This window comes from Physeter macrocephalus, chromosome 1, assembly GCF_002837175.3.
Source record: "Physeter macrocephalus isolate SW-GA chromosome 1, ASM283717v5, whole genome shotgun sequence".
Classification (NCBI taxonomy): Eukaryota; Metazoa; Chordata; class Mammalia; order Artiodactyla; family Physeteridae; genus Physeter; species Physeter macrocephalus.
This window is the reverse complement of record NC_041214.2, coordinates 25748463-25770216: the sequence shown is the minus strand read 5'-3', so window position 1 is coordinate 25770216 and position 21754 is coordinate 25748463. Positions and strand designations below refer to the sequence as shown.

The window sequence follows — 21754 nt, the reverse complement described above, 5'->3', positions numbered from 1 at the left end:
GGAAGACTGTCCCTGAAGCTGTGAAGACTGAGTTGCCATCTGAAGGAACAGATAAAAGGGGTGGGTGGGGGAAATGAGTACTGTGCAAGGCAGGCAGAGGTAACAGCATGTGTAGAGCCTCTGTGCCTTTAGGGGTGGTGAATGCTCTCAAGCACTTGAATAAAACCTCAGTGTGGCTGGAGCTGAGATGCTAAGGGTTAGGAATGCGGCTAGAGAAGTGAGTCAGGTCATCAGGGTCTTGTAGGATTTTTGTTTTTATCCTAAGAGCAGTAGGAAGCCAGTGGAATAGAGTATGAATTGACATGATCAGATTTGCATTTTTAAAAACTCACTTTGTCTGCTGCATGGAGAACTGATTGAATTCAGTTTATCCAGGCTCTAGGGTAGCCAGTGACAGAGGAACCAACAGAGGGCGTTTCTCTCTATGCCTGTGTAATTTCCATCAAAAGCTGACTTCTTGACTTTAACATGTATATGTTTGAGCTGTTCAGATGGGATAATATCTTTGTTAAGGCATTTTAAAATCTTCATCATGTAGCTAGTTATTCTTTAGTTTTTAGTACAAAAGACCATGGCAGGTCTAGGCGAACAATTTCAGTGTGTACACTTTGAGTTTAATTATAGGTTGGGGTGCAAACATTTGTCCATTTTGTGTTGTTATAAAATGACATAAGAGTTATCCGTCTACACAAGCAGTAAGTGCAAGAACAACTGATTAGTATTTATTTTGATGTCATTCCGAATAAATAACTATCCTTTACATTGCACGGATTTTAATGGTTATTTAATCAAGAGTCAGTTTTACTTCTCTCTCATTCCAGCTAATGCAAGAGTTAAAAAGCAAAGACATCAGCAAAACATTCAGAAAAATAATTAACAAGAGAGAAGGGATTACTGCTATTGGAGGAACTTCATCCATTTCCAGTGAGGGCACACAGCATTCTTATTCAGGTAACCACCCACCTGCTCCAAATTTAATCTTACAGTCATTGGTTCATTCAACAAGTCCTGTATTTCATCAAATCTAAGATGCCATTTATTGTAATTTGCACCATTGTTTTATGTGTCCTTGAGGGAAAATGAGACTAAATTATAAAGTGCCATCAGATTTGAAATGTATCATAATTTCAGAGGTGTCAGAATGAAAAATTCTAGAATTTATGATAAGTAATAATAAGTGAGTTTTTACTATGTGTCAGGAACAGTGGATAACAGAGATTAGAAACAGCAAAGTAGAAGTTATTTATATTTCAACACTGAATGTGTTTAATCATGACCTTGGAATGGATTTTTCATCCTGACCGGTGAGATGAGTTTACTTTAGACCTATTTTAGGGATGGTGGAGAGGTTTATTGCAAGGACTTTCCATTTTGGGGAACTGAGATTCCTGATTCATCTTTTATCAAGCAACCAAATGACTGGTAGAGCACAGCACCTGATTTGCTTGATCTGATAGGATCACTGGATTGTTGCCCAGTGGGAAATCCAGAGTCACATTAACTCCTAAGAGGAGATGGCTTGCCCCATGCTAAGCTTGCTTCTCAGGATCAAGATGCCTAAAAACCTTTGGCCAGTTCCTTTTGTTCATGTTAACATAATTAGAACTATGCTTTTAAAATTTTTGATAGAAAACTCACTTTAACTTTTCCCCCTCTTTCTTCCTTTGAGATCTGAATTTGTTAATTATCCTCTTGGTTCTCTTCCTTTCTAAATGGATTTTCCTCTAACAATATACTCACACTTCTCCTACCCATTGTATATATTTTCCTAACTTTTTTCCACCAGGGAAGTGTAGTGGGGAAGGCAGTGGTCTATAACTGCTACCTCCGTTTTTTGAAAGGTACTTACTCCTTAACTCTATTTCTGCCTGTCTATTCTAATGAAATGGCTTCTCCATTAAAAAAAAAAACAACTTTTTATTAAGGTATAATATGCATTTAGCAAAGTACTGTGATCTTACATGTACAGCTCAATGAGTTTTCACATGTGTATACATCACGTAGCTGCATTCATGCAACTGCCAACCAGATCAAAACAACATGTCTATCACCTGAGTGTCTCCCTCTTGCCTCTAACAGTAACTGTCCACTTTCTGATGTCTATCACCATAGATTATTTTTAACTTGTTTATCGAGGTACAAGAGGCACAGAGTAAAGTGTATACAGTGCCCTATTCTTAAGTATATGGGAGGATTTTTTTAACCTATGAATACACCCATGTAACCATTATTTAGAACCAGATACAGAACATTTAATGGCTTTTTAAAAAAGAACAGCTTTATTGAGATATAAGTGAGGTACCATAAATTCATCCTTTGAAAGTATAGTTCAGTAGTTTTTAATATATTCAGAGTTGTACAGTCATTAGCACCCTGTAATTTTAGAACACTTTCATTACTCCATAGAGAAACCCCATGCTCATTAGCAGCCACTCCCCATTGCTCCCTCCCCCCAGGCTCTGGCAACCATTAATCTACTTTTTATTTGTATAGATTTGCCTATTCTGGAAATTTCATGTAAATGAAATTATACAGTAGTGGCCTTTCACTTGACAGGCTTCTTCCCTGGCATAATATTTTCAAGGATCATTCATGTTGTGGCATGTATCGTACTTCATTCTTTTTTATTGCTGAATAATTTCTGTTCTATGGCTAATATTACGTTTTGTTTATCCTTTCATCAGCTGATAGATATTTGGGTTGTTCCCACTTTTGGCTATTATGATTAATTGTCTATGAACACTAGTGTACACATTTTTTGTGTGGACATATGCTTTGAATTCTCTTAGGTATATACCTAGCAGTGGTCTTTTGGTAACTCTGTGTTTAACATTTTAAAGAACTGCCAAACTGTTTTCCAAAGTGGCCACACATTTACATTCCCACGAGCAAGGTATGAAAGTTCTAATTCCTCCACATTCTCTTCGACACTCGTTATTGTCTATTTTGTTTATTACAGCCATCCAGTAGTTGGGAAGTGGTATCTCATTCCTGCTTCCTATACCGGGAACACATTTCCTTTCCCTGACCATCTACACCTATTAAATATCTATCTTTCAAATAGTATCTTCTCCATAAAGCCTTTTCTTGATCAACCTAATGAGAAATGATTCTTTCCTTAAATTCCCTGAAACATTACTTATGTCACTCTTGTGGTATGTTCATTTCCCTTTAGTTGCATTTCTTCGTATATCTGTTTTATCTTATCACTACCCTAAAAATTCCTTGATGAGAGAGGTACAGTATCTTAGTGATCTTTAAATCCCTAGATTCTAAGTCCCTAAGCAGGTATGTATAGTGAGGTAAGAAGATAAGAAGGCAGATAATGATACGTACAGAAGTAAATGTTTGTGTCTTTATTGATTGTGTGTGTGTTGGATTGAATTTGGGGGTATCTGCCAAATATGTCCTTAGGAAAATTATCTAGTTCTAGGAATTGGGGCAATAAAGAGAAAGACCAGCTACCCTGTGATGGAAATGGGAATTATTTTCCTTTAAGTTTTATATTGTTAAATCTTTTTTATATTTACATAATAATAATAAGGCAGTAGACCATTTTTCCTTTAAGTTCCTTCCTATTATCCCCACTGCATAGACCAACAATTTTTTCTGCCTAAAGATCACTGTTTTTATGCTGGAAGCCATGGGTTGAGAAGTTGAGGATGAGATGGCTGAGAGTAGGACTGGTATCTAGATGTGGCAGTTTTCTTTTTTTTTTTTACTTTTTATTATTTTTAAAATAAATTTATTTATTTATTTTTGGCTGCGTTGGGTCTTCATTTCGTATAATAGAAATTCTACAGAAATGGAGCTATTTTATTCATTCAAATAACTCTTGATTAAAACTAGTATTTCTGTTGTAAGTTCCAAATCACAACTCTATGAAAGTTTTTTTGGGGGCAGGTGGAATTTATTGCTGTGGTTATTTGTTTCTTGTATTTTTCCCCCCTGGCATATATGTGTATGTGTGTGTGTGTGTAATCTGACCGCTGGTGTTTGGTTCCTGATCCACTAGCTCTCAGATGCAATATATATTTGGAAAGATTTTAGAATCAAACCGAGTATTTATTGTGCTAACTTAAGCTATATGACTTACTCTTCCCTGATATATCAGATGAAGAAAGTGGAATGAATTCCCCTTTTTCTTTAAACCTACACCCTCTTAAACCCTTTATTGTTTCAGTAGGGTTTTAAAAATTGGCATTTATTATTTTTGAACAGAAATTTAAAATTATGTTTTTGCGGTGCAATTAATTTTGTGAAATGAGGTATGCCAACTAAGATTTTCTGTTTTCAGAGGAAGAAAAAGTGGCTTTTGTTAACTGGATAAACAAAGCCCTGGAGAATGACACTGACTGTAAGCATCTCATACCTATGAATCCCAATGATGGCAGTCTTTTCAAATCACTTGCCGATGGCATCCTTCTTTGGTGAGTTGAGCATTGCGTTAAGGGAGCTATGTTCTTACTGTCCACTGAAGAGCATTCAGTGAAAACTACAATTCAGTGAATCCATTGTCTTTTGAAATTAGTTAGCAAGTAGCTACATTAGTCTTGAAATTTTTATATTCTATATATATTATATAGAAAACCAAGTACTATATATTTTCCAACATTTTCTTTCAAATGCAATCTCTTATTTGGTATCTTTTTCATCTGTTTCCTTAACGATGCCAGGAAACTTTTGAGTTACTCCTCTGATGCATTTAATAATGTTCACAGGGTTTCTTTCTTTCTTTTTTTTTTTGGCCGTGCCACGCAGCTTGCAGGATCTTAGTTCCCCGACCAGGGATTGAACCTGGTCCTGCTGGCAGTGAAAGCATGGAGTCCTAACCACTGGACTGCCAGGGAATTCCCCATTGTTTCTTTCTTCATTCTCAGTGTGGGACTGTTGATCATTGACTGGGACAGGAACATGAGGAAATAATAATAGCACTATATATCTCATTTGTGCTTAAATCAGATTAACATTTTAATTCAATCTTGTCATATCCATGGCTCTTTGCAATCTATTTCTGCTAACTAGATTGTAAACTCTCTAAGGGCATGTCTTTGTCCTTGTTGTGTGTACTAAAGTCCCAGCATACTTCTTTGAACAAGCAGATATCTTTTATTTTTTAAGTTTATAAAAAAAACAGTAGACTTTCAAAGAAGAAAATAACCACCACAAATATTCTTAGCACCCATAAATAGCTATTATTGATATTCTGGCACATTTCCTCCATCTTTTTTCTGTGTTTTTTAGTTAAAAATAAAAAACTATCCATGAGTACAGGATATTAGTTTTTAGGACATTACGTATACAATATACCTTGAATTCTACCTGCAAGTCTGATCTGTTCCTCTGACCTTCAGAGGAAATTCCTATTATGAATTGAATGGGTATTTTCTTACCTTTATCTTAAAATACAAAATGTTTTCTAAAATACAGAGATAAAATTTATATTAGTTTCTTTTAAAATGTTTGAATTACTGAAATTTCAGACCAAGTCTCTGGCTCTTCATCTTTCTGCAGCAACAGTAATTTTAACGCTGTTGATACCACTTTATGAAATTTGCCTTCTTGAGGATTTTTTTGTTCAACATTTCAGGCTGCTGAATGTTCATGATCATTAAAGGAAATAAAGGCAAGATTCACATAAAGAAAATCAAAGAGTGTTTGAAAACAGTTAGAAGGAAATGCTAAGATTACAATTGCAGTGAATGATGAATGTGTTTTAGGTTAGGGAATATTTCTTAGATTTTTAAAATTAAGTCCCTGACATGAATTATAGTATAATATTTCAAAGAAATGGATGGTAACTTTTCAAAATTTAACTTTACTGTCTATTTGCAAAAATAAACTGAAAACATTTCTGGGAGTCTTAAACTAAATTATTCCCATTTTCTCTTTAGTAAAATGATCAACTTATCTGAACCAGATACAATTGATGAAAGAGCCATAAATAAGAAGAAGCTCACCCCTTTCACTATTTCTGTAAGTATTTGTCCTTTGCTAGTAATCATGTTACTGTAAGGATCATGGATCCCTTATAAATGGATCTTTAGGCCCAGGCAAATCCTTTGATTTAACATAATTTTGGTTTCCTATTAAAAACTAGGTTTTTACTAAGTAAAAATTCAGCTGCCTTTTTTAATGAAGAAATAAAGATTCAAAGTACGTTGGATGAAACTTAAAGTAGTATTTAGATTATGTTACTCAACTATTGTAGTTACTGAGTTATTTTTATTAATGAATATTCGCTTGATGCCAGTGTTTTTGTTGGTTGATTGAGATAAGAATACTCCATAGTTTTACCACATGTTTTACCATTTCACAAAATTTTCGCTATTCTTTCTGTACTAGATTGTTCTGTAGTCAGCTTCTCCATTCAGATCTTGTTAAAGTCCGGGAATTTATAGTCACCACACTTTTTCCCTCAAAATCTCTAGATCAATAGAGGAATATCAGTATCTACTAAGTACATACTAGCTACCAGTCACTGTTCTAAACACACCACATGAATTATCCCTTTGACTTCTCCCAGCAGCCTTAAAGTAAGGTGGATGCTATGATTTTACAGATGAGGAAACTGAGGCACTGAGAGGTTGCACAGTGGCTGACGCAGGATCTGGTCCCAGTAGTCTAGCTCCAGAGCCCATCCTTTTAATCACCAAGCTATACTGCCACTCTCAAGTGGTGGTAGTAATAAGCAACTAAGTTAATGTGCTAGTCACAGCTGTAGCTATTAAAAGTGAGCTACTGCTAGGCTGGTTCCTTTATTTCTATTGGCAGGTATAATTCTTGATTTTGCTAAGGTTGTTAAGGCTCTTCTGTAAAGAAGCTATGACCCTGGAGTAGTGGTACGTGGTTAGTCTCAGACTATCCAAGGGGTCCTCCCATTTCCCGTTATTCTTGAGTAGTACAGAATTGGCTGTTGACTAACATGGCTTTCTTGACGCCCATTTTCCAATAATGTTACATATTCCTAGCAGAAACTACCATTCTTGAAGAAGCCCCTTTCTGACTGCAATTGCCAGAAGTTTATTCTCCTTCATATCTTGTGTCAGGATGTTTCCTCTAATATCTATCATTGTTGAAAATATACATCTTATTTTTAGAATACATGTGTCACACAATTTTTTATGGCCCTGAATCTGAAATGCAACATTTCTTACTATTGTATAAATTAAGTGTACGGTTTTACTTTTAATACTTATGCGCAGTGCATTGGAGAAAATGAAGAAAAATGTTCTGTAACTATTTTTGCAATACTATAGGATGGGTCTGAGGGGCTAAGTCTTTTATATTTCTATTTTTAGAGATAGCATTCTTCCAGTATGAGTAGGGGTAATAGTCGAGGTCTCTAAGATGCTTGAAAAAGTATACTAATGTAGAATGAGAAAAGATAGTCCTCTGGGAAGGGGCAAAGTGTTACTGTGGTTATTAAATCTGTTTTGTTTATTCAGTAATTTAAGAGCTCTGGGAATAGATCTGCTAGACAGCTACCCGTTTCCCATGAAACTTTATCTCGAAGGAGCCTGATTCTTTTGTAAAAGATTGTGATAATATAGTTTTTCACCTCATGATGATAGGTTGGTAAAGTATCATGATGTATGAAAGAAGAGAAATATAAAAGGATGAAAATGACATACAATAACTATGAAAGCAAGGGAAAGAGATCAAGTAGCTAAGAGCAGGACTCATTTATGATCTTGGATACTTTGTCATCTCTCTTTCTAACCAATGTGTTACTGAGCTGCATTCTTTTGATTGTTTGTTATTATTGAAAGAAAAATAATTGTATGAGTAAGAGTCAAACAGATGGCAATGATTTAGGGACTTAAAAGTCAGGAAACTAACACAAGAGTAGGTATAGGAGATTGAATCTGTTCCTTATAAATGTAAAAAATCCATTGCAATTGATGTACTCATATATATATACAAGGTGTGTATGTATATACTTTACACTTACATATGTTTACAAATGTACACACACGTATGATCTTAATTTCAATTACACTTTAAGTAGGGAAAACGTAAATCTCATTTGGATGTTACAAATGCAGTGAAAGTGATGGTATGTAAAATAAGGATGAAATCTGAATAACAAAGAATGGCTTTGTCCTTACCCGATGAGTGTTTAGCACAGCCCTCTAAAAAAAATCATTAACAAAAGTGGACTCATCTGGAATTGAAGCTTTGTTGGAAATGAAAATTTGCAAAGTGGTATGAATTAAAAGAAAGAAAACTTGCAATCCCTATTTGAGACTGTTAGTAAAGAGTTGGATAGTTAATCAAAATAGAAGGGACACGAGAAACCATCTAACACAGCAGTGTAAATTTTTCTGCCTGGTAAAGTGGGCTCTACCTTAGACACAGAGAATTCACTGATGCACAAAAAAGATGGGAGAGAATGGATGGCTTATCCAAGATAAACTGCCATGTTTGCTTGATTGTTTTGTTAATATCTCTGTAAGGTAAGGTCTCCTATTTTACAGATTAGGACACTGAAACACAAGGAGGAACAACACCTCTCTTATGTCTCCGTTGTTGAAGGTTCCCCGTTGTTCTCGCCTATCCCCACCAAAACAGGTCTTCAGGAAGGAAGGTTGAGCGCTCAGGGCAGTTGTCCATGTTAGGACTTGGAGAGCAGCTTCTGTATGGGGTTCTCCTGTTACTTCTTGTTCTTTAGAATTGGCTCTAGACAATAGTGGTCATCCTATTCCCTCATTTCCAGTAGGGCAATAATGCATTTACCAATTAGAAACTACCATTTATTTGAGGAAGCACATTTTAGCTCCTTATTTTCAATCCATTTTTAGCCAATTACTCATAAGTCATTTGCTGTACTTGTAAAGCCAACATTTTTGAATAAAATTAACATCAAAAGCTGGTTCTCCATATATCACCAGCATAACCTGTTAAGACAAAGCTGAGTTTTACTGCTTACAGCAGTAAGAGAGAACACCACCTGCAAACCCGTGGCAGTGTCTTCAAGCTGAGGTTAGAATTGATGATTTGGAATTGTGGTTTAAGGTGGGTCTTTCACTGTGGGAGAGGGGAAGAGAGGAGACTAATGACTGGGTAAGGATGATGATGCAACTGATGCAGCAGTCAGAACTGGTGGAAATTGCAAGGGGAGGATTTCAAGGTGAGGGTGTCAAAGAATCGTTTAGAGTATGAACTGTCCATTGATGCTTTCCACTGAGGAGCTGATAGGTCTAGCAAGTAGTGGCTGCAATGAACAATCAGATATTTTGCCTTCTTCTCCTGGAAGAACAAAGTCTGCTAGTGAAGACAGAGGAATAAGTGCAAAGTCACTTACGGTGTGGTTTCCTTGTCTCTGTCCAGGCTGAGAAAAGCAGTGGAAAGTTTTGGTTCTCACTATAGTTATTACAGTCAATTTGGTGAAATTACATATTTCTTTTGGCCACAGTACCATGCTGTCAATGTAATGGGTCATTGCAAGATTAACACTATTACTGGAATAATTTTCAGTCCAGTTCTTTCCCCAGCTAATGCATTCTGGGGAATCACAACCAGAGCAAACATTCTTTATGCTCTTGGAAATGAAGAGAGAAAAATATTACTGGTCTAGCATAAATTGGCAGAGGCTGTCTCTTGAAAGTTATATTGATTTGATTTAAGGTAATTAAACATATCTGAAGGTATGAAAAATCTTCTGAATATCTAGAAAATACTTGAAATTTACTGAAAATATTTTCACATTTATCATGTTTATTTAGGTTGTAAATATATTGAAGGATTCTCTGGTTCTGCCTTCTTTTGGGAGAACTGCATTTAAATGAATATTGCTTAATACCACTACAAAAATAATTTAATTCCAAATGCTTACTTCAGTTACCCTTGACTAAACCCCAAGAGATACAGCCATTTACTTGGAGCCCAGCAAGATAAATTGCTTCAGCATACTGTAAGAGGAAGCCATTGAAATAATCACTCTGTTTTGTAAACCTTTGTGTAACTTCTGGCTAGTAACCATAAAAATTTAAACAAACTGTGGGAGCAGGGGCCCCACCCAAACATGGACTGTAGAAATAAAAGAGGAAAAGACAATCTGTACCTTTTCCTCAAAGCAAATCAAACACAATTAACAACAAATCCCCTAGCTCTTAAAGTTACCTCCTCTTATCTTTGGTGACTTAACAGTCTGACTGTATTGATTATTTATCACCATTAAATGGCCACAAAAATAAGGCCTAGTAGCAAACAGGCCACCTTTCCAAAAGGTGAAAAGGTGATCGGAAAAATGTCATCGGTACATAGTATGCATTTGTTATTTAAGGAAGAAATTTGAGGAGGAAATTTAAAAAAAAAAGTTAAAAGCCAAGGTAACTGTAAATTTTTCTAATTCAGTGTCTTTTCCAATTTGCTGCCTTGTGTTGTCCCAAACTGATTTTTGTTGTTTGGTGGTTCTTTTTCTGTACATTTGTGTTTCTGATCACTGGTATAGCATTGATAGATGACAACTAAAGCAAAAATTAATTAATATTATTAAATAAATATTGCCCTCAATTAAGCTTTTAGATTAAAATTAATGGCATGTTTAGATAAAAAAACTTTGAGTTACCCTTTTTTTTTAGGTTTATTTGAAAATAATTTCAAACGTAGAGAAAGTTGCAAAACTAAAAACTATACAAAAACACTCATACATCCTTTACCTGGGTTCACCTGTTGTTAGTGGTTTATTCCACTTTAATATTTGTGCTCTCCCCCTCGTGTGTGCGTGTGTACACAACATTTTTTCCTGGACCACTTGAGGATAAGTTACATACCTCATCACTCTTTACTCTTTTAATTTGTATATTGAGAGGCACAAGATATCTGTATGTCTCTTATAGTTGATGTTACTTTTTATCATCAGATTAAGATGTTACCCAGTTTCTCCACTGTATAATTACTGTTTCCTTTTCTTTTTCTCCCTTGCAACTAATAAGCAGTCCATGAGGAAACACTTGAAGGCTCTGCAGATATCCTGCTCCATAACAGAATTTTCCCCTAGATTTTAGATTCCCTAGATGGATGATTCTTTCCTAACCTGGTCTTTACCATGATGGTTGCAAAATTATGGTTTTTTTTCAACTCCAGCACTTCCTCCACATTTACCAGTCTTTTATTATTTGGCATTCTTCTGTAACCCAGAGACCTCTCTTCTCTCTCTCTGTTATTGATAGAACTCAGGAATTCCTACTTTTTCCAGTGGCTTAATTCATTACTGTGCTTGATTATTTTGGTGCTTAACTTGTCCCAGATTTGGCCATAGAGAGCACCTTCAAGATGGCTCTGGGCCATTTTTCCTTTTTTTTCCCCCATTGTTGTAAAATACACATAAAATTGACCATTTTAACCATTTTTAAGTGTACAGTTCTGTGGCATTAAATACATTCACATTGCTATGGATTCATCAATACCATTCTTCTCCAAAACTCTTCTCATCCTCCCAAACTGAAACTCTATACCCATTAAATAATAGCTCCCTGGGGCTTCCCTGGTGGCGCAGTGGTTAAGAATCCGCCTGCCAATGCAGGGAACACGAGTTCGAGCCCTGGTCGGGGAAGATCCCACATGCTGCGGAGCAACTAAGCCCATGCGCCACAACTACTGAGCCTGCGCTCTGGAGCCTGTGAGTCACAACTGCTGAGCCCACATGCCACAACTACTGAAGCCCGCAAGCCACGACTACTGAGCCCATGTGCCACAACTACTGAAGCCCGTGCACCTAGAGTCCGTGCTCTGCAACAAGAGAGGCCACCGCAGTGAGAAGCCCATGCACTGCAAAGAAGAGTAGCCCCCGCTCGCCTCAACTAAAGAAAGCCCACGTGCAGTAACGAAGACCCAATGCAGCCAAAAATAAATAAATAAATAAATTTTTTTTAAAAAGCTCCCCATTGTCCACTCCCCTATCCCCTGGCTATCACCATTCCACTTTCTGTCTCTATGAATTTGGCTACTCTGGGTACCTCATGTAAATGGAATCATACAATAGTTCTTTTTTATGACCAGCTTATTTCACTTAGCATAATGTTTTCAGGATTCATCCATGTTGCAGCCTGTGCAGAATTCCCTTCCTTTCTAAAGCTGAATAATATTCTATTGTATGCCTATACCATATTTTACTTATCTGTTTATCTGTGGCGGGACACTTGGGTTGTTTCCACCTTTTGGCTTTTGTGAATAATGCTGCTACACACATGGGTATACAAATATCTGTTTGAGTCCTAGCTTGCTTTTTTTTTGAGTAAATATCCAGAAGTGGATTTGCTAAACTATATGGTACTTCTGTGTTTAATTTTTTGAAGAATAGCCATACTGTTCTCCACAGAAACTGCACCATTTTACATTCCCACCAGCAATGCACAGGGTTCCAATTTATCTACATTCTCTCCAACACTTGTTATTTTATTTTTATTTATTTATTTTTTTTAATAATAGACATCCTGATGGGTGTGAAGGGGTACCTCATTGTGGTTTGGTTGATGTTTCCCTAATGATTAGTCATGTTGATCTGCTTTTCACGTGCTTACTGTCCATCTGGTATCTTCTTTGGAGAAATGTCTGTTCATGTCGTCTGCCCATATTTTAATCAGGTTGTTTTATTGTTGTTGAGTTGTAGGAGTTCTTTCTCTCATCATAATTAGAGCTCATACTCGAATTGGGGGTGATATAAAAATAAACATATATAACATGTCGGAGAATGATACAGAGTAAAATAGAGAATAATGAGTGCCAGCAAAGGCTGTGGTGATGCTTGCTCTTTTGTGTAGGACAATTGGAGAAAGCCGTTAGGTGCATTTGAGCAGTATAAAGGAATTGTGGATATTTGAGGAAAGTGTGTTCCAGGCAGAGGCAATAGCAAGTTCAAAGGCCCTATAGAGCTGGAACAGAGTGAGTGAGAGGAGATAGTGGGAATGATGCAGAACATTTGGGTTTTAAAGCTAGGGAGTGCCATCGGGTCCATGTTTGAATAAGGTTACCAACAGCAGGGTACTATGGAAGGTGGGTTTTAGAGAGTAAGTCTGAGCATGGGTGTTAGGAAGGAATTAAGAAACTCGAAGAAAGGCACTGACAGTTTCCAGAGGTGTTTAGAAGGTGGAATTGACAGAAATTGGTCACAGGATGTTAGAGGCAAGAAGAACAAGGATTCTGCTTAGGTTTCTGACTTAGGAAGAAAGAAGCAAGAATGAAGGTTGGTCCTATCAACCAAGACAGGAAATAAAGGAAAAGCCGGTTTTGACAGAGGATTAGAGGAAGACTAGAGAAGCATGGCCAGAAAATTGCTTCAATTATGGACATGTTGAGTTTGAGATACTTGTGAAACATCCAGGTAGACATAACCAAATATGTATACAGGTGTAGAGCTTAGAGTGGGTGCCGGGAGGAAGTGTGGCCTGGAGATACGGCTTTGAAAGTCATTGGCATATAGAGGTGATATAAGTACTACTTATGTTAAAAAATGGGAAGTTTCACCATCCACTGTGTCTTATTTACCTTCACAACTTGTTGATAAGAGTCTAGAAAGTACTTTCTCACGTGTATTTTTCTTTGTGGCGATTCAGGAAAATTTAAACCTAGCCCTGAATTCTGCCTCAGCCATTGGTTGTACAGTGGTCAACATTGGTGCACAGGATCTCAAAGAAGGAAAACCTCACTTGGTCTTGGGACTTCTCTGGCAGATCATCAAAGTTGGTCTTTTTGCTGATATTGAGATTTCCAGGAATGAAGGTAAGGTCATCAAAAATATTTACTTTTCATTGATATATACTTACTATAGGAAGAATTTATATTTCATTGTTTTCCTCTCAGCACTGATTGCATTGCTAAACGAAGGTGAGGATCTAGAAGAGTTGATGAAGCTTTCTCCAGAGGAATTACTGCTGCGTTGGGTGAACTACCATCTGACCAATGCAGGATGGCGTACCATCAGCAACTTCAGCCAGGACATTAAGGTTCATATTTTAATCTTCAAATCTGTGACATACAAAAAGGATGTAGAATGCATGTCAAGAACAAAAGGAGCTCAGACTTAATTTGTATGTGTGTGTGTGTTATGGCTGTGATTTTGCGTGTGTGTGTGTGTGTGTGTGTGTGGTATGCGGGCCTCCCTCTGCCGTGGCCTCTCCCGTTGCGGAGCACAGGCTCCGGACGCGCAGGCTTAGCGGCCATGGCTCACGGGCCCAGCCGCTCCGCGGCATGTGGGATCCTCCCGGACCGGGGCGCGAACCCGGTTCCCCTGCGTCGGCAGGCGGACGCGCAACCACTGCGCCACCAGGGAAGCCCATGGCTGTGATTTTTTAAACAAAGACAAAAAAGAACTTCAATCACAGACTTAAATTTGAATTGAAGTTTAATTCACAAGCACACAGTATAGAAAATGAAATTTTTGCATTTCTCTGTGTGAGGTGGATCCCCCACTTATAATCACAAAATCTTTTACTAAAAAAAAAAAAAAAAACTGGTTTATTGGCTTTTAAAAAGAGATACAACTGGTTGTGAGAGGAAAGAGATGCTAGCATTAGCAGATTAAAGTATCCTTTCCCTTTTTCTTTGCCACGGATAGACTAGATTATAATGAGAATGTCAGTCTGTTAATTTGGACTGAGAATTACATCTGTTGCTAGACTAGAGGCCCTTGTGGGCTTGACCAGTTTCATACTTACTTCCACTTTCTCAATAACCAGCTAAGAGGAAACCAAAGTATCAGAGGGCATATAGGGAATCAGTAGACAAAAGGAGGTCTTCAGGTGTGTCTCTGAACCAAAGTAGCTTGAAACACTTCCCTCCCCACTGGAAGAGACTTGTCAAGGAAACTTGACCCTAATCTTAACTGATGCTGAGCCTTAGGAGTGTAAACAAATGAAAGAGGTGAGGAAGGGCATTCCAGGTTTAGGAAACAGTGTTGCTAGAAGCTCTCAAGTGTGAAACAGCATAGTGCATTCAGGATCCTGTAAGTAATGAGTAAAATTTACTAAGTTATTATTCCATTCTTTGAGATGAGGACAATTGCTTCAATTTGAGTACTTTCCCCCCTAAATCCAATGATGATTTTATTCATTTGAAAAATTCTATTTTGTTTCTTTCCTTAAAGGATTCAAGAGCCTATTTTCATCTGCTTGATCAGATTGCACCTAAAGGTGACCGGGATGATGGACCTGCCATTGCCATTGACCTTTCAGGATTTAATGTGAGTATAGTTTTTAATTAAAATTTTAAAAAATTTTGATAAAATATGCATAGCATAAAAATTACCATTTTAACCATTTTACGTGTACAGCTTAGTGGCGTTACACTTGCAGTACGTGCAACCGTCACCAGTCTCCCTCTCCAAAATTTTTTCCTCATCACATAGTGAAGTCTGTATCCATTAAACAATAACTTCCCATTCCCCTCTCTCCCAAGCTCCTGGTAACCACTATGCTACTTTGCATCTCTACGAATTCGACTAGCGAGTACAGTCATATTTAGAGTACAGTTCGCTTCAGGCAGCATTCCCTGGTGGCGTGCTCAGCCCTTCATTAAACCTTGGCTCTTTGCTTTTCAGAAGTTATTTTTCACGCCCTAGGCTCCAAATTTCCATGCTAAGCCATCTGGCTGTCATGAGTGAGGAAGCGGAATTGCAGAATTCTGACCTTGAGTATGTGTGGAATAACCCTACACTCACATTTCCCTAGTGCAACATCACTGGAACTCACCAGGGTGCTTTTGCGGCTGTGCCCAAGGAAAGGGAGCATCAAGCTGTTATTAGATTTCTAAGTAATTGATTATCAGTTCTTCCAACTTATATTTGACAATACACAAAATAAAAAATGGCAATTCCTAGTATTTATGGTGTAGGAAGAACCGATACAAATCCTGACCCATCTAACACATTTTATCGGAAGCCCATTCTATTAGCATAAGTTGTAAATACCAGGGATGGTTCTATCGAAACCTTAAAGTATGGTCAGATTATAGTTTGTATGAAAATCTATTAAGTACTTGAAGTATAATATCCAGAATACTTAGTTTTAAAGGCAACTTGAGTCACCACTAATTAATTATATTTTACATTATTATAAAATCGAAAAAATCAGCATTGCAAAATCTACAAATTAGCTTGAGTACAAAAATTAGGAAGTTAAAAAAACTTACAGAAAGTTTCAAACCTATTCAAAAGTGAACAGACTTAATATACTGAACTACCATGTGTTCATCCCCCAAGTTCAACAACTATCAACTCATGGTCAGTCTTGTTTCTTCATTTATCACCTACCTGTTTGCTTCCTCTTCCATATTATTTTGAAGCAAATCCTGGACATGGTATCATTTCATCAATATGTACTTCGAAAAGATAAAGACCCTTTAAAAATATAACCATAATACCTTACATAACTAAAAACTTAACAGTAATCTAATATCAAAATAACTAGTCAGGTTTGACATTTCCTGTTGCCTCATAAATGTCAGGTTTTCTTTTTATAATTTATCTGAATTAAGATCTAAGTAAGGTCCACAAATTGTGATTTGTTCACGTCTACGTGAGCTTTTTATTGCTGTTTAATAGCATTGAACCTATTACTTTCTCTGATTTCAATTGCATTTTATTTACAACTCTGGTGCACAGAATTAGATAAGTCATAATCCTTCGTCATGATATACTCCCATCATGGGTCCAGCCATGTCCCTCTTTTTATTTACTTTTGTTTGGTAGTTGTTTGTTTGTATTGAAATTGTAACAAGCTCATACAAACCCTCAATCCAACAAGAAAGCTAAGACTTTGAATCAGTTTACATTTAGCTGTGTAGCTCTTCCCTATGCCATCTCTCTGCCTCCCCTTAATGTGATAATCACCATCTTGAATCTTACGTTCATCGTTTTTTGCCTTTCTTTTGCTATAGTTTTCTTTCAACCAAATGTATTTCTTACAAAGTTAAATTTATTTTACTTAAAAAAATTTTTTTTATTGGGGTATAGTTGATTTACAATGTTGTGTTAGTTTCAGGTGTACCGCAAAGTGAATTAGTTATACATATACATATATCCACTCTTTTTTTAGATTCTTTTCCCATATAGGCCATTAGAGAGTATTGAGTAGAGTTCCCTGTGCTACACAGTAGGTCCTTATTACTTATCTATTTTATATATAGTAGTGTGTATATGTCAATTCCAATCTCCCAATTTATCCCTCCCCTACTTATCCCCTGGTAACCGTAAGTTTGTTTTCTACAAAATTTATTTTACTTTTTAACTTCATATAAAGTTTATCATGTACTTAAATTCCTATACTTATTTTGAACATATTATATTAATGAGTCACTCATATTGTTATATGTCATTGTGTGAATATAACAGTTTCACAGTTTTCATTTGCTCCCCTGTTGGTAAGCATTTGGTTTGTTTCCAGCGTTTTGCAATTGTGAAAAGGGCTGTTCCTACTGATTTTAATATTTTTTATATGTATCCCAACTTGTTTTTCATTGAGAAAAGAGCCTACTGGAAATACTAGAGTAGAAAGGGTGAGATAGCTAAGCCTCTTAGCCAGAAAGCATTCTAGTATATGGCCTTGAGCAAGTTACCTATAATTCAGCCAGTAGAAGCTTACTGATACAACGTTTGAGAGTTTTGTTGAGTACTTCAGCAATGAGGGTGAAATATTCCTCTGATCCCAGCAAGAAAACTCAGAGACTTGTTCTTACCGATTTAAAAGAAATGGGGAAGTTAATTTGGAATTCCTGCACATTCTGACCCTATTTTGAGCCATTATTTGATATATTTCCAGAAAAGTAGTTGTTTATAAATATGTATATGAATAAAAAATTATGCCAGTAAAAAGTTTAATCTTGAACATTTTTGTTTTATTTCATTGTTTAGGAGGAAAATGACTTGAAGCGTGCTGAATTCATGCTTCAGGAAGCAGATAAACTGGGCTGCAGACAGTTTGTTACTCCTGCAGATGTGGTTTCAGGCAATCCTAAACTTAATTTAGCTTTTGTAGCTAATCTGTTTAACACATACCCAAGCCTACACAAGCCTGATAATAATGACATCGATATGAATTTATTGGAAGGTATGCTCTTTCTGTCTCTAATTGATTCACTGTGTGTATCTTTTTGTGGTATTGTCCTACTTCACTGTCAGAGGTAGGGGATTGTGGTGGGAGATGAAGTTTACTGTGTGTAGGCGTGTGCACTCATTAAAAAGTTCAACTTAAAGTCGTTTTTCATTTTGGTTAAAAGAGAATGCTGAGGTAGATTTTACATATCTGTCATTTCTCCATAAGAGTTTAGTGAAAACTATCATACATTTAAAACGTTCTCTTAAATGACCACATAACATAATTACACCACCAATATGGACTATGAATTATAGCTATTGGAAAAAATAATTATTTGTAGCTTTTTTCTCCTTTGAAAGCTACAGTTTGACTCCAGTATTGTTCTCTTTTTAATGTGTTTAGTGTACATGAAAAAATTTACAATATTCATTACTTGTCTTGTGTGTGGGCTATTGTTATCTGTCTCATAATTTATAATACTTTCCTGTTTTGCTTCATGAAATGCAGATTTGACCCCTCCTAATGTAGGTACTGTATTTAGTACTTTTCTATACTCTATAAATATATTCATTCTGAATGTTCTTTTTATGAGTACCATTTATTCTTTCTGTCTGGGTTGATATTTATTTTTTGCATTGTTCATGTTGTGTTTTTTTTTTCTGTCTTAATATGCCTAAAGAATGAATGATGACAAGCGAGAAACACAAATGAAACCTAATTAGAATAGCAGAGCAAGACTTGATTATGTAAACTCTCCACCTAATTTGCCTTCTATAATGAAGGAATAGTGTAGTTGTTAACACATGAGAAATCAGTTTTGACAACTGGATTTCATGATTTGATGTAAAGCCTTTATCCCTCTGCTGTGAATAAACAAACTTATCTTTTATCTCAAGTAATCTTTGGCAGGATCTGTTTAGATTCTATAACATAGATCATTTTGTGTTACTTAGCTACATTACATTTACTAAATGTCATTGAAGCTTACAATATATGAATCATCATAATGACAAAAACATTCTCAGTGTCTAGTTCTTTCTCCTTATCTGTTTCAGCCTCTCTCCTTTTCTTCTGCCACCCTCACACTCACTCACATGCATACTGAAACCCACATTAGTACCAGAACTAAGGGTAAAAACAGTGGCAGCAGTGGTGGCAGTTGTCAGAGGTTAGGGCCACTCCTAAAATAGTCTTCATGGTCACCCTGGTTTGGAGAAGCTCGTCCTCAGGTGGGGATTCTTCCTGGTGGGGAGAACTTGATACTGCAGTGTTCTTTCTCTCACATCACCCACCTTCTTCCCTTCTTCCCCAGTGAGACAGAGTGAGAAATCAGCTTCATCGTCTTTTTCTCTTTGACTGCCACAACCAGAGTTCCAAGGTCCTGGTCACTTTATGATTACAGCTTTTGGATTAATGAAAGAAGTTTCAGATTTAACAAATACATTCTTTGAGGAATATGATTAATTCACTCTTTCAGAAGTTCACTAAAATAAAGATTGTGTTCTCTACATAGATATGTAACTGAGAGGTAAGCTAGGTTAAAAAATGTTGATTTTTCAGCAGAGAAATTTAGGGTGAGGGATTAGAACTTTTAAAAAATTAAAAAGGGAGACTGCTGTGTTTTTATCGGTCTGGGAAATTTCAAAATTCCTCTGTGTCTTACAGGAGAAGGCATTGTTTAGAGTGGCATATTAAAAATGATCTGCTTTTTATAGTCACTGAATTCTTGCTAGATACCTTTTCCAACTTGCTCGCTCTCCTATTTGTCACGTTTGAATTCTTTTGCTAGTGTTCAGCATGCTTTTGGAATTTTTCAGTGTGAATAGGATTGCTAAATATTTCCATTAGTATTTACTTTATTTTTGTAAAAAGATACTGTGGGAAATATTTATCAGTCATCTTTATTTAGAACATATGTATGTCCTGATACATCTGCCAAAATTGAATTTGACTTTGACTGTCATTGGAATTTTTTCCTCTGTACATTTGTTTTTGTAGAGCCTTATGAAATTTGAAGCTTGACCTTATCACATCCCATGTTCATATATTAGTAGGTCCTCATTGGCAAAGAATTTTATCTGTATGGAATTAAAGAAAATTAAAAGCCCAGTTAAATATTAAATCTTTACATTAAATTGAGCCAAATATGTGGGCTACATATAGAGAGACAATCTCAGAATTCATTTGTGGTGATAGAAAATACAGAGACCATGGAATTAGACTTTGTCCAAATCACGGCACCACCATTTAATAACTGAGTGACCTTTGTGAGCCTTGGTTTTCTCATATATAAAACAGGACTAATAATACTTATTTTGAAGAATTCCAGAGCAAGTTAAAATGACCTTTCATGAATGAATGAGTTTAGCATACATTATGTGCTCAATAATGTTTAGGTCGGGAAGAGGAAAACACTTAATACATCACTTAGCACATGTAGTGAGTGTTCAATATATGTTCCTTTTCTTTCCTCTTAGTAGCCTACTTTTAATATATTTGTTATTTTCTCTGAAACTTTTATAAATTGCAGTGTCAGTTTGGCCCTGAACGTGAAAAGACTGTTTTATAGTTCTTTCTCTCTTTTGTGTCAGCAATTAAGATTTTACTTCTAAGATGGCTTCAGTTGTCTGAAATCCAGACAACATTTCCAGTCCGGAATACATATGTTTTTGTAATGCTTTACCATGGCTCTTGTGCAAATGCATAGTGCTTCTGGCTTTTAGCATTTATTTACCAAGACAATTTGAAATGGTATTAGATAAACAAATGCTCACTTATAAAATCTGTTTTACTTTCCAGGTATCAAAAATTAAAATAATGATATAATTAGTTTAGAACAATAGGAAGAAATAGGAAACACTGAAGTTTGTAATAGTTTCAGAACTCAGTCAAAATACAACTTTAATGTCTTTTACCATCAGTTTCAGCAGAAATTGCATATTAAGTAAAAATTAAATTATTGTTATACACTATCGATGTTTGTAATCTTAAAACATAATTTGGATTTTCCTAGATGGAAATAATGTAAAAATTCTCTAATTACTAGAAAAATTTTATATACATAGCAAAATAATAGAATGTAATAGAGAAACAATTAAAAGGTGAACCCAAGTCACATGCATCAAGCTGTTGATCATACTATGGTTATATTTATGTCACTTCCAGGAAAGTTCAGATAGTTAATTTGAACCTATTTAATAACTCCTAAAACAAGGCAAGCGTGGGTTCTAGGAGTATTTAGTTTAACTTGGTTCTTTTTAAAAGGGTTCTCATATCAGTTATATATTATAAAATGGCAGTGGCAGATACAACAGACTGATCAGTTACATTTTACAGACCAGAGGGAACAAAATTTAAGCAAGAAATTATATGGCTATGTAATTGAATAGAGCAAGAATTAAAGCAGATTCTGGGAAAGCCTTTAGGTAATGGTATTGAAAACCACATGAAAATACAGGGGGCAGATTATTTCCTGAACAGTCGGCACAAAAAACCAGAATCTTTTAGATTTTACAAGGTTTGGATTTGTGTTCTGGGTGTGCAGGTGTACACTGTGTGTGGCACTCAGTCTGCAGGGATGACTGCATAGGACTGGGCCCCTGGAGCTCAGGTGGTTACATGTGCCACATTGTCCTGGGGATCCCACATGAGCCAAAGTCCAGCTGGTGGCCTGGACTTGCCCATGGCTTAGAAGTGGTGAGAAGTGTAAATGTTTCAAA

General features: G+C 36.2%; 1 protein-coding gene across 1 annotated transcript in view; it reads left to right on the top strand.

The window, feature by feature from the left end:
- Window positions 1–21754, top strand: part of PLS1 (plastin 1) — a 75167-nt gene that overhangs the window by 33516 nt on the left and 19897 nt on the right. The window contains exons 4-10 of the mRNA XM_007126488.2: window positions 822–951; window positions 4298–4430; window positions 5895–5976; window positions 13560–13725; window positions 13807–13949; window positions 15089–15184; window positions 17852–18047. Of these exons, the coding sequence (XP_007126550.1) occupies window positions 822–951; window positions 4298–4430; window positions 5895–5976; window positions 13560–13725; window positions 13807–13949; window positions 15089–15184; window positions 17852–18047 (946 nt within the window). The remainder of the gene's footprint in view (window positions 1–821; window positions 952–4297; window positions 4431–5894; window positions 5977–13559; window positions 13726–13806; window positions 13950–15088; window positions 15185–17851; window positions 18048–21754) is intronic.